The sequence below is a fragment of the Phymastichus coffea genome, unplaced genomic scaffold (genome assembly GCF_024137745.1).
Source record: "Phymastichus coffea isolate CEN01 unplaced genomic scaffold, Cenicafe_Pcof_1.1 PCOF00096, whole genome shotgun sequence".
NCBI classification, from domain to species: domain Eukaryota; kingdom Metazoa; phylum Arthropoda; class Insecta; order Hymenoptera; family Eulophidae; genus Phymastichus; species Phymastichus coffea.
In genome coordinates, this window is record NW_026706907.1 from 892,872 (window position 1) to 906,022 (window position 13,151).

Below are 13,151 nucleotides of genomic sequence, written 5' to 3' on the forward strand. Positions count from 1 at the left end.
TTACCAAAAACTGATTCGCCAGTCGAATCCGGAGATCATATCTACGAATCTACGAAAAAGAGCAGTTGCGATCGGCCGTTCCGAGGCGACAAATTTGATTTCGACGTTGCACAATCTAATCTGGCCTATCGTTCATCTTTAATATCGGGCAATGATAAGCCAAGAATAATCGGGCGAAAATTGATTTCTGATAACGATCAGACACGCGTAATCGCGACTCGTTGCCAATGCGCATTCGTTGCGATGAGATCAGCGCCGCGCCGATCATCCGCTTTATTTCGCGTAATTACTTTCCACCGGCGGAATGCGGCGCAACCTTATCGGCTTTGATACACTTACACGACGATCGAGTGCGCGCATCGCGATTAAGACACGTCGAGTGAAATTGATGCCAACTGCTAATTTTTATCGCGATCGTATCTCGCGCGGCTGCCGACGGACGTGTCTCGCGCGCCTCGGAAATTGTTAATCGCGTTGATGGATTATTGTCGCAAATAGCGATCTCGATCGACAACCGTATTTCCATCTGAGACGTTTACTGTCTTGAATGAAATCAAACGACCGACGATTCGATAATCCTGGTGGCACTCGAAACAACCCCCTGACTCAAGGTGTTCCACCTCGTCGGTCTCAGTAACGCCAGGCGTTTTACGCTCGATCGGGACCTCCTTCGAGAGCACTGTCTCTCTCTCTCTCTCTCTCTCTCTCTTAGCCCATAAATATCCGAAAAGGTGCTCCCGAGCGCGGAGAAAAGTCCCTTCTGTGAAGAAGACGTCTCCTCTCGCGCTAAGCGCAGAGAGCGTCGCGCGCTTTTACGAGCCACTCTCCTCGTCGCGCCGACAACAAAGACGGCCTCTTTTTCTACCTTTCGCGTGTGTCGTCCTTTTTTTTTCCTGCCTCTCTTTTGTCAGTGTCGCTCGGGGACTTAGGACGATTAGTGATTTATGAAAACAAGTAAATGCGTATACAGATACGCCTTTGTCAGAAATCGCCTTTTTTCACTCGAGAAGGGTGGGTGTGTTTACGGACTTTTTATCGGCCTCGATGTGTCTTCTTTTTCTCTTGGAAGGATTTTGATTGAGTACGCTGCCATGAAGTGATCTCGTCGTAGTTATTGGAGCCTCGAACGTTGGCTCTGGCAGCATGTGCTTGTTAACTAAAGAACATTTTCATAAAGCAGCGGTAATCACAAATGCACGTTCTTGAAATGCCCCAATTGTAATCAATCCGAACGTTATACCTTGAAGCTTCGATGTATGTGAACAGCAAAACGACTGCTGGCACTGAATCGCAGGTCGGCGCGACGATCCGAGAGCAGCTTGATTAATCAATCAGTGCGCAGAGACATCAGCCTGACGACGCGCGCGAGAAGAGAGGGCCAAGCACAGACGCACACGCGTTTCCGCTCGTCACTTCCAGCTCGCCAAGCGCTCGGCATCGCAAATTGTTTATACATTCTCTCCGCGAGCGTCAGCCTCGGACGGCAGCAGGCCGAATAAATTTCACAGGCGAAAGGAGAGCGCGACGCATGATTCCGGATAGGCCCCGCCGCTCGAATTCTGGCGTGTATCGCGCGAGACAGCCGGCCGAGAGGCAGATAGCCTCTTCAATAATTTATGAGAGACGCGCTCTGCTTGTAATTAGCGCGGAAGTGCAAGCCAGAGCACATCGGCTAATCTGATTGCGCGTCGCTCGGACTTTATCGAATTATCCACGCGTGCGGACACTGCCGAAGAAGCTGCCACGGCTCCGTTGCTCGACACGTAGGCGCGCCGCTAACGCTTTTCAACGTTCGCACCGTGCCGTTCTGACGGAAAAATATTGCGTCCTACTTTGTTATCGCGCGCAAAGGTGTACGATATTCGCAGCTGTATGTGAGCACGCACGTGTAAGGGCTTGCGACTGCGAGCGCTAATGTATTTGCAAATGAATTTGGACATCGATTTTCCATAATATTGATCGATGAAAATAGCAAAAATAATTAGACCTTTCTCGTAATATAACATTTCTACGTTCTTCGATATCTACGGAGTTCATTCGACTTCATCATTTCTTCTGTTGGTAACGTAGAAAGTTTCAAGCAAACGCTATGTATATATAGCTGGCAAGTGACAAACGCATTATCGCTATCGAACTGGCGACTTGCATAGTTGCATTGTTTACAGGCTGCATTTCATTTCTGTTTTGCGTCATATACAACATTGAATTATTGAAAATACAGCAGTAAATCTATCGGTATCATCGCTTATCTTAATATTGAGCATTTAATCAATTGTATTTCAAAATATCTCAACACTAAGGTTGTTTCAAGTAACATAACCTATTACAATAACTAATTATACGTCAAAATAATAAAAGTATACAATTATAATAATAGAAGATGGCAACTGAATATCCTTCAGAGAAGATTAAATACATTAATCCTGTGAGAATTTCCCATACTTATCCAGCATTTGCAAGTGATGAGGAAGTGGAAGCAGCAAATCAAATAAATGTTTGGCATAAATTTATTTTGTTTGATGTGAGAAAAGAGCAAAAGGAGATGGTGCTAGATAGATTCATAGAAATATGCTCTCCAGTATTTTTCATTCCAGTCAAGTACACACAAGAAAGTGAAACCAAAGCAACATTTTTATCATTTTGTCGTTCACAAACTATTCAAAAACTAGCCTTGCAAAAGCTTCAATTCAAATTGAAGAATGGAAAAACTATTTACTATGACATTGTGCTTTCTTTTCTTTCCTTCAATGATATGCAACTGAATCCACAAGCAATCATAAGTGAAGCTATAAAATCACGTTTCATCAAAGATATAGCTATTAAGAACTTCTGTAAAACTTTTAATCTAGAAAATTTTTCAAACGATCCGCTGTTTACGTCAATTTACTGCCCAATTCACATTCCAATAATGTTTGATGCTATTTTACGATTTTCAAAATCAGTGGCCTGTGGTAATAATACCAGAGATAAGCTTCCAGTCAAAGATTTGATTTTGAGAAATAACAATCTGGATACCTTACTCTTCAGTGAAAAAATCTTCAGCTATCATCTCACTAAACTTGATGTTCGGGACAATAAATTGCGTGACATCAACTTGCTAAGGCCATTTGCTGAGTACAAGATTATAGAACTTTGGCTTGATGGTAATCCATTATGTGACGAGTATGAATCAGTCAAAGATTATGTTACAGCTGTTAAATCAATCTTTCCTAGTGTGCAAATTCTTGATGGCCAAAGTATTGGAATGGAACAAAGATACATGCCATCTTTCCATAAACATTTCATAGGTGACAGAAATAAAATATCTCTCATCAAACAGTTTGTTCAACATTTCTTTACCTGCTATGATCAAGATGATAGAATCGTATTGAACGGGTTATACGATGCCACAGCAATATTTTCTATGACAGTTGGTCAAATAACTGACAATAGTCACAAGGAGCTTATCAAATCTTTTGCTACTAACAGGAATTTACTAAAATTTGTTGACTATGCCAAATGCACTGAATTCCTTCTGTATGGCCCAGAAAAGATCATTTCTATACTAAGACAGGAGCCACCAACATTACATAAATTAAGCTTATTAGACATTGATGTACTTCATCATACTAGCAATCACTTTTCACTATCTGTTCAAGGACCATTTATTTACAGGAAAACCAAAGCTTCACCACTGTGGTTTCATAGAACATTAATTGTTATAGCCAAGCAAGACAATGAATATTGCATTGTTAATGATCAATATCACATAGATAATTGTCCTACAAGTTTCACAGATTTTAGAAATCTATATATCAATAGTGGAAATGTCGTTCCTGTGTACAAGCCACTGTCATTTAGCAATGGCGAAAAATTTCAATTACAAAAGTGTTTGCAAGAACTAACTACAATGAACCCTGAATATTCAGATAAATGTTTAAAAGAAGCGAATTATGATTTACATCGTGCAATTAGAAATTTTATGACCAACTACACAAATAACAAAATACCACTTGAAGCTTTTCGTTGGTAAAGAAATTTTTTAACAATTATACATTTGTAAATATGTATAGTTCTAAGTGCATTTATATCTTTTATATAGTTATGAGTAAAATAATTGATATACAAAATAATAATTATAAATTTATTCTCCATATAACCGATTTCTCTTATAAAACATGACAATCTTAAAAATTAACAGCCTTTTTGCGTGTTCAGCAGGGTTACACTTTTGTTTATATAAGGTATCGTATTTACATTTGAGTTAACTCCTAGTTCAAAAACTTTCTGCATTAGAGGCAGCGCATACTCTGATAAAGAAAATAATCGCAATTAATTATAAATCATTTGTTGTCTTTTTAAAGAACAAAAAACATACATACCTTGCATACATAGTACATAGTCGGGCAATTTATCCAACGCAGACATGAGTATGTCAGCCCGAGAACTATCAAGGCATCTTTGGAATGCCGAGAGAACACCGAAATTTGGGTACGGTTTTTGTTTCAGTGCCCTTGCTATTAGTGAATGTGCCAATATTCTTATGTTTCCTTGTGGTGATACTAGTAAATCGGCAATGTTATCCACAATGGGTTCTAAGACCGACGGTTTTCGCGAAGATAGATGCTCAATTTCTTGTAGTGCACTGTAAACGTCTGTTAGAAAATGCATATTAATAATAACATTTTCCATAAATAATGAACAGTAATCAAAATTGCAAGTACCGTCGCCTTGAATTTTGGTAAGTGTCGTGAGTAAACTTGACCAATCCGATAACATAGGTGTTGATATACTTTGGTGGAAATTGACAGACACTATAACACTGTCAGGGTTCTCACCTTCTCTTGGAATAGGGATTCCTGCGACTAGAGATCGTAAACTTTCAAGTCCAAGGTAATGCCCTTGCAAGTCACTGAAATAATAACTATGTATTAATATTCTTTCTATAAATTAAAGGTATTTGCATTATTGTATTACATACTGTAAGATGTGAGCATGTCTCTGTAGATATCTTAAAGCATGCTGTTCGTCGTGAACTACATAAGCTTGCAACAACAATGCAAATCTGTTCAGGAGAGACGTAAGATCGTCAATATTGCTAAAATTCTGAAAACACAAATAATATATTACTATAGACGCGTTAAAATCACAGAATATATATAAGCAGTGCAGTAAAGCATAAGGTGTTGTAACTTTTCATCGACAAAAGTCACACTCGCCCAAACTGCTCGTGAAATAAATAATTAATAAACAAAACACATACGTTCCGGTTTAACCTGTTGCAAGCTTTCCACTCCAAGTTTACCTGAAAGCACTGGAAGAAATTTTCCAATGTGTCTTCCAGACCTCGTTTATGTTCCTCGTTGAACAGGTGTGGTTGTAACAACTCTAACAAACCCATTACTTGCGTGTAAAGGTTGAGATGGTGGTTCGATCTGAACTGACTGAATTCTGTATCACACAAGCCTGTCAACGAGGATGCAAGAAGAGGCAGCTGACGAAGAACTAAAAGTGGATGAACTGCTGCCATTTTCCGCGCACATAACTCCAGTTCGCGAGATTTGGCGCTATAAGATTTCTGTCTGGGTAGTGTAGCTAAAGAAGTTAAAAGCGTGTGGCTCATACAGTCTAGCACTGATCTTGTCCAGTCTGATATGTGAGCTTTGTTCACCATTTTCTTTGACTGCGACGCGCTTAGATAGTAAATTATCTTGGGCACTTTCATGTACAAGTGCAGAAGGAATTGATGGGCCATGTCCGAGTGAATGCTGAAATTTATTACAGTAATCAGCATCAAATTTGTATATTTATTTTGTATCTTCTATACTCACTCATTACGACCCGACATCTGTTCCGCCAAATACTTGACAACGCTCATTGTAAGCTCATCTTCCGACGAAATACAACAAAGGAGCAAATCTAATCTTGTCTCCATCTGCGTGACAGCGGCTTGGCGATTCTGTCGTTCACACAAAATCACCGCCTCCTCAATCAAATACATTACGAGAACAAGCAACTGATCACTCGTCAAGAGTAAAATATTTTCTGGTATATCGTTCTTTGTCGAGTATTTTTCTCTACCTTGCCACAGCTTTGGGTTACATGTCAATGCCCAGAGGAAATCTAAAACTGCAGTGGGGTCGTAGCTGCGCGAATCGAAATTGAATTTGAGGTGAAAAATTAAAATAATTTATTTGCAGCTAAAATGTACTTACTTGTCGTGACACTGATCCAATAAATGTCCTACGCATTTGTAGAGAGTTGCCCAACTAGCCCCATGCGTTAATAATGTCAATAAGTACGGTCTACATGAGTGCGAGCTAACAACGCTCTCGTCAATCCTCACGTATACGTTAGTTTTGCCAAACAGCAGTCTCATTTGCAAACTGGGACAAGTGCCGATCAACTCTGGCTCGACTAACGCCAACCAATCGATCAATAAACCCGTTCTTGGTTTAATCGCTCCTTGTTCGCTGTCTGCTACTAATAGCTTCGCCATGCCTTCGACTAGCGAATCATTCTTGTGCTGTTTCATACAAATATCCAACAATTTCCTACCGACGTTCTCTATTCGCTGAGGTTCGGCGCTTTCCAGGATCGCAGCTGGTTCGCGATCGAGTTGCGGTTGATCATCGTTACGTTTGGGTATGCGTAAGCTGGCGAAGTCGCGGAGGACTGCCAGAATCGGTGCGTTTACTTCACCGATGAGCGAGATTAAATTTAGGCACATGCTACGCGCAAGATCGAGTGTGATCGGGTTTGTTGTTGATTTCTTCAGTGGTAACAGGATTACCCGCATCAGTGTGCAGGAATATTGAGGCATGTGCACCAACGAAGATAAGAATTCTTTCACCTATAATTTTACAAGGTTGTAACAAATTTACACTTGTATGCAAACTTCGAGTATGATTTATGAATGATATTGATGATGATTGATATATGTTTTAATTATATATTCTCATTACGTACTAATAATTGAATTTTAAGATTGAATTCTATTCAATAACGGCAGCTTTGAGGAAGAGAGTGGTTTTACTACATCAATACATGCAGCTAATACTCGTCTATAATTCATCAAACAATTTTATAAATCACTCTTTCTTTACTAAAAAAATAATTGGTGGAAACTAATCACTGTTAAAATACATATAAAATAACGTGCACTTTCAGAATGTAAGCATTAATGTGAACATAACCGAGCGAAAGAGGTTAAATCGTGTATTCTTAACTAGACGAAGCAATGAGCTGTTAATGCTTATAAAAATCAAATTGTTAAGCCACTACAATGCTCACCTTGTCTAAACCATTATCTTGCTGAGTCTGATCATTCGCCTACAAAAGCAGAGTTTCATACAAAAAGCAAAAACCAACAAAAAAAAATAATATCAAGAATAAAGAAAACAAAATAATGTAGCGTCTATGCTTACTCCTTTTTTTGTTAAAAACAAAATACCTGAATCGAACTAAGTACGCTGAGTATGTGTTTGATGACAATAACAATGGTGCCTCGTTCGTTTTCCATTCCAGATCTCTGTAAATCTTTGGCAAGAATTTTGTGTAATTTTCTGTAAGCTTCGGTCTTCTGAGCTATTGGAATTTTCTCAATGAATAGTTGATTAATGAGAGTAGGTACTTCAGTTTTTGGAGTACACGGTCTTTCTGTAGCTCGACAAAGTTTGCTCAGTGCCAAGCTTGAAGGCAATTGCTCCAATCTTGTGCTGATCTTTGGTGGACTCTCGTCAGGCAACTGTTGCGCTTGAAGTTGAATGTGTTCTAAGAAAACCAATCCTCCAGCTGCTCCTCGATTGTGCAAAATCCTGACGAGCTATTAATATAAAATATTTAAGAAAAGCTTAAAAATATTTTTATCTAATTCAAATTTTAAATCTAAAATTTGAATTCGTACCTGCGCCATGTAAGTCTTATCCAGTACATGGTTAGTTACCGCCACCGGATCAATCTGTACGGCGGCGTCAAGAAGATGCAGCAACTTAGTCATCGCGTTCACGGGCACACCGAAGCTCTGGATAAATAATACTAGTTGGTACGGATCCAAGTCTCTAAGTGCTGCATCGACCAATCTTGGAATATTACTTCTGATGATTCTCAGTTTCAACCAGTCAGGAATCAACAATGCTTCTTCGCTCGTGTCTACGAGGAATGCTTTGGGCGGTTCGCAATCCGTTGGAAACCAAGTCTCGAGTAATTGCTTAAAAAGCAGATCATTGCTTGCTTGGTCATAAGTTAGCAGAATTATCATTGCATGTACTACAAGAATATGCATCGTGCATCCTTCTCCAGTTGCCCACTCGACCAAAATCAAATCTTGATTCTCTGACCAGGTCACCCGTTCGCCGTCTTGTCGTGGTGCACGAGCCTTAAAAAATATAATTTACGATAAAATATTATACACTTCATACTGAAAAATTATCATGACAGAAGTTTGACAATTACCTTATCTAAATAGTTACAATAAATTGAAAGGAAAGCATGTAGCGTCTGTCGACTCTGAGGCGTATCCAAATCAGGCTGTGGTAAAATAGCTGCAACAATCGTGTTTCTCTCGACGACTAACTGAGAAATCTCGTTCACCAGGAATATCAACTCAGATATATCATCGTCTGGAGTGTGAGCTGCGAGGTAAGATATGTAAGCTTGTACTAGCTCAGGATTATTCTCGACTTGGCATGCCCCACGCAGAGCTTTCGAAACGAGTGTTCGTACTGCTGGAAAGTGAGGAATCGATGGAAGTTTTCGTAACAGCCATGCTTCACTAGAAGAGAAATTATGCGATTAATAACGAATCTACATGGTAAAATATATAAAAGAAAAAATAACATACCTCTCAGTTTCACCATCAACTTCCATGACTTCATCGTCCATAGGGATAGTATTTAATACGAGTTTCAACCCAGCGATCGCTTGCATTCTACTTGCGCTAGACTGACTACTGAGCCTCCTGAGGAAGTACTCTAAAACTTCGCAAGCCTGCAGCGAGTCTTGAAGAGGATCCGTCAATAAAAGCTGCAAATGAGTTAGCAATTGTTGCTGTCTTGATTGCTTGTCCGCCTGGCCAACCGTTGAAGACAGCAGAAACTCGCAAAGACATTGAACTGGCAATTGGCTAAGCGAACCTTCACTGTTCTGCACGAGACCGGCCAACCAAGGCATGCTTTGCGAAGAACTTGACTGTTGACGTTGAATTATGTCGAGAAGGAAATCAGGTTTACGCGAGCGACATAATAGATGACCGAGTCTATGGGTAGTATTTAAAGATTGAATTTGATCGAGGATCAATTGTGGTGGACGTCGAGCTATGCCCATTGGATCCATAGTTATGAGTTGTGACAGCAAAAGACTATTTTGCTCAGAAATCTGTACGCGTGTTGAAGCTGCCGCGAGATATGTCTCGTACTCTAGGATACGGTCTTTCTCCGTTGCTTCGACTTGGAATTCCTTTGTGCGTTCTTCTTCGATTACTTCCGGCAGAGCCATAGACGGTGGTGGATACGAGAAATGACTAGTAAAAAATTACGATTTAGTCATTTCATAAATCAACAAATTAAAACTGTATTGTTAAAAGTAATCACTCACTTTGTAATACACATCTCCATCAACACTCTCAAAATTGGATAATGTTCCCAACCGACCGCACCAATGGTTGACGGATTGTGAGCTGCCAGCATCAACAACATCACCCAACCTTTCCAGTAGAGATTCGAAATAGCTAGTGTAGGAGGCTGATAACCTAACGGAATATTTATCGATGCCGGAGGCTGATAAGTGCACAAATTGAATATCAAATCCATGACCTCGGTGTTATCGATGTGCAGCAAATGGAATATGTCGGTCGAGCACAATGCTGCTCTCCTGACAAGCTGATCAGCCAGTTCGAGTACTTCTGGATGAGTAATTCCATTTTCCTAGAAACAAATGAAGGCAATATTCGTATTGAGAATTCAAAATTTAATCAAATCAATTTTAAAATATTTACTTTGGAGTATCCTACGATAAGAAGTTTGATCAGTGTACTCTCCAGCAAAGGCACTTCAGATATCGTTCGCATGTAAAAAGCTCTGTCAGAATCCGGCGGGAAATTGTCCGGTTTGCAATACTGTTCTGGTGGTTCGAGCAACATGATCTTGTGCATTGCGTGGAGCATTTCCATTTTGCCGACGTTGTACATTTGTGGCGCAGGACTCTGCAGCCAGGCAATCGCCTCAAGCTGAATGTTGGCAACGAGATTTTGAAACTGATGCAGTAGACCAACGTCCTTTTTATCACCTCGTTGATTGAGGGCAGCAGCTTCTTTTACTTGTGGACTGATTGCCAAAAACATGCACAAGCACAGAAGATCGATGGTATTACTGAACATGCGTTCTTTGAACTCGAACGCTGGCAGCTGTTGGATAATATCCACTCGAGGACTCATCAGTGTTCTAGCTAGAACTGACAAATTGATGTCGTAACGACAAACTCGCACAATTTCTCGTAGAAGTGCACGCAAAGGACGCAGATAGTCCTCGCGATTAATAAGAAGATCTTGGAAAATTTCGCCAAGAAGTTTGGCTGAGGATTCCGATGAAGTTTGAAACATGACTGCTATCATAGGCATATTGTTAGGATTTCTTGCGTTCGAGAGTTCGTTATAGATCGTGTGCTTCAGAATTGTTGCAAGATTTTCTGGATGAAGTCCGATCAATTCTTTAACGCCATTCAAGTAGAGATTTATCACTGATTTCGTTTTTAATCTCATTTTTACCAGGTGACTAATCACCTCGACGTCCCTCATCGTGTGTCCTGTGCAGTTGTAGCATACGTAGCTGAGAAGTTCTTGAGCAGAACGCATTAGTTTTGGATTGTGAAGCCACATTTCCAGTTTTGGTACAGTGATATTTCTTATCTCGACGAAACCACAGGCAGATGACAATAGTTTCAAAAAATTACGATTTATGGAGTCAGGTTGACGTCGATTCAACTGCTCTTTCACGACGTCTAATACGATGGTTTCCACCTGTTCACTACAGTGAATGTATCGTGGAATCACCGATATATCGGTTTTTTCTTTGTCTCCACTAATCTGAATCAATGAAGCTGATGAATCTTCATCTTCCAAAAGTGTCGACGGACTGCTACAATCTCTGGGAGTCATAACTGCTAAATCTGACTGGAGGACACTTTTTGGTGGGATTCTCGTGTTGAAACCCGTCAAGATATTGTCGACGAAACCTTTACATTCCTCGTTGTCGACCCATGTTCGTTCTCCCAAAGCATCGTCGATATAACTCTAAATAATAACTAATTAGATATCAAGTGATAACAAATTTGTGTATTTTTAAATTTCTTACATACCTTTACAAAATCGATTGGCCATTCTCTCTTGTCTTGAAAACCTCTCATCAATAGATTTGCTACCAAGACAGGTAACATTGAAGTATTTTTGTTTTTGTATGACTGATGTGATAAATCTTTCTTTAAAAGTGATGCTAAACCATGCAAGATACACTGATGATCAAAAATTGATGGTCGAACTTTCACCAAATACAACAGTCCCATGCAAATTACGTTATCTGGTTTGTACTTCGTATTTCTCAAATTTTTTATAGCTCCACAAATTAGACCAATAAGTTTTTCTCCTTCATCATTGTCATTAGCTTCTAAAACCATCGGAACTAAATCTGCAGGCTCGCAATCTATTGCCATCACCTCCCAGGCTTCTGTATAACTTATAGGAGGTCTCTGAGAAGGTATTGTATGTGCTGCTAGCTTTGGCTTTTTTGAAGGTATCATTGATTGTATAGGTGGACCCTCTTTCTTCCGATCATTGCCTAAAGCATTTTAATAATTGTTACAAATATTCTAACATTTTTATTTTCATTAAAATAATTACTTGTGGTAGACGTAGTAGTAGTTGTTTTTGCAACTCCAACCCCAGGTCTTTTAGCATCAGTTGCATCTCCTCTATTACCTTTTGATCCAAGGGCTATAAAATCAGACGGAAGAGGAGCTATTTTATTTTTGGAGCCTCTACCGGGTCCTGTCTTGCCTCGTTCCATTTAGAATTTGTTATATTTTAACTTTGTTTACAGAATACTGATCTGAAAAGAAATTTAAATTATTTTCAATATCTTAGATATTACAGTGCAATTAATTTTGCTGCTTAATACACGTTTAATACGAAATAAAGAAAATTTAAAACCAGAAAATTAATTAATCATCACTTGTCAACACTCAAAATATAAATTTTCGAATGATGTCAACATTTATACTGTAGGTTTGTTCAATCTCATATAAATCACACTATGAGCATTCGTTCGCTCAATACGCAAGAAAGAGAAAGATAGTTCCTAGTGATAACGAGCGAACGAACCTTTATTTTGACGACCGCCTCTACTTCATTCATAACCTTAACACACTTACTGTGACAGGTTTCTTCTACGAATCTAGCCTTTTTGCAGCGAATAACGGCACGAATGCATTGCTAATTGGGTTATCCTTTATATCAACAGTCAAAAATTTGACCTTGCGTGTAATTATCTCATCAATCGCAGGCACTTTCACCGCGAAACTCTCCTTCTATTCGTACTCGTGCGCAGCGCGCAACGGATTGACGTATCTTTGCCACCTTCCCGAATCCAGATACATTTATGCTGAAACGTCACCAGAATTGCAGACAACTTTTCTATCCGGAATATCCCTTAAAATATGGAACTTAAAGGGGGGAGAGAAAATAGTATTTGTTTTGAATTTATAATTTAAAGCGAATAATCCCTTAGAAATGATCAGAAAAACACGAGTGTTGAGCCTAATTTAGGAATGTCAGTAATTGGTTACGTTTTTTCTATCCGCAATAAAAATAAAACGAATAGTTTTTTATGTTGAAAAATATGTTTTTCTACTTTACATTTATGAGCTACTATTTTAATTGAAATGTTTTATGATTTATTACGATATTTCATCATTTGAAAAAATCTATAATTTTTCAGGATTAGAGCATAAGAATCATATTGATCGCCAACTGATCAAATAAAAAATTAATGTTGTTAAACCGAACTCAATTTATACAGGCATTCGTAACAAAATTTGCATACACGCAAATCCAATCAGAAAACTTCTTGATCGCCTGAGAGAGAGGGAACCAAGGGCGGGGGACTGGAGGTATGCCGATATCT

The 13,151-nt window shown here is 39.3% G+C and overlaps 2 protein-coding genes across 4 annotated transcripts; one reads left to right on the forward strand and one right to left on the reverse strand.

The window, feature by feature from the left end:
• The first annotated feature begins 2,141 nt into the window (after positions 1 to 2,141).
• LOC131669719 (nuclear RNA export factor 1-like) lies at positions 2,142 to 4,158 on the forward strand. Its single transcript, XM_058944811.1, has 2 exons — positions 2,142 to 2,300; positions 2,378 to 4,158. The coding sequence occupies exon 2, from the start codon at positions 2,381 to 2,383 to the stop codon at positions 4,010 to 4,012; it is 1,632 nt and encodes a 543-aa protein (XP_058800794.1). The 5' UTR covers positions 2,142 to 2,300; positions 2,378 to 2,380; the 3' UTR covers positions 4,013 to 4,158.
• LOC131669718 (integrator complex subunit 1) lies at positions 4,119 to 12,550 on the reverse strand. 3 transcript variants are annotated; one of them, XM_058944809.1, is made up of 17 exons: positions 12,400 to 12,550; positions 11,870 to 12,077; positions 11,332 to 11,807; positions 9,974 to 11,266; positions 9,574 to 9,902; positions 8,822 to 9,499; positions 8,434 to 8,752; positions 7,886 to 8,356; positions 7,433 to 7,804; positions 7,273 to 7,311; positions 6,195 to 6,832; positions 5,811 to 6,125; positions 5,285 to 5,747; positions 4,961 to 5,085; positions 4,704 to 4,891; positions 4,362 to 4,634; positions 4,119 to 4,289 (listed from the first exon to the last, which is right to left on the reverse strand). In XM_058944809.1, exons 2-17 carry the CDS (start codon positions 12,033 to 12,035, stop codon positions 4,174 to 4,176), a joined length of 6,261 nt encoding a protein of 2,086 aa, XP_058800792.1. In that variant the 5' UTR covers positions 12,036 to 12,077; positions 12,400 to 12,550; the 3' UTR covers positions 4,119 to 4,173. The 3 variants fall into 3 exon arrangements, with proteins under 3 accessions (XP_058800792.1, XP_058800791.1, XP_058800793.1); XM_058944808.1 differs by having other exon boundaries at positions 5,243 to 5,747; XM_058944810.1 differs by lacking the exon at positions 7,273 to 7,311 and having other exon boundaries at positions 4,120 to 4,289.
• Positions 12,551 to 13,151: the final 601 nt, after the last annotated feature.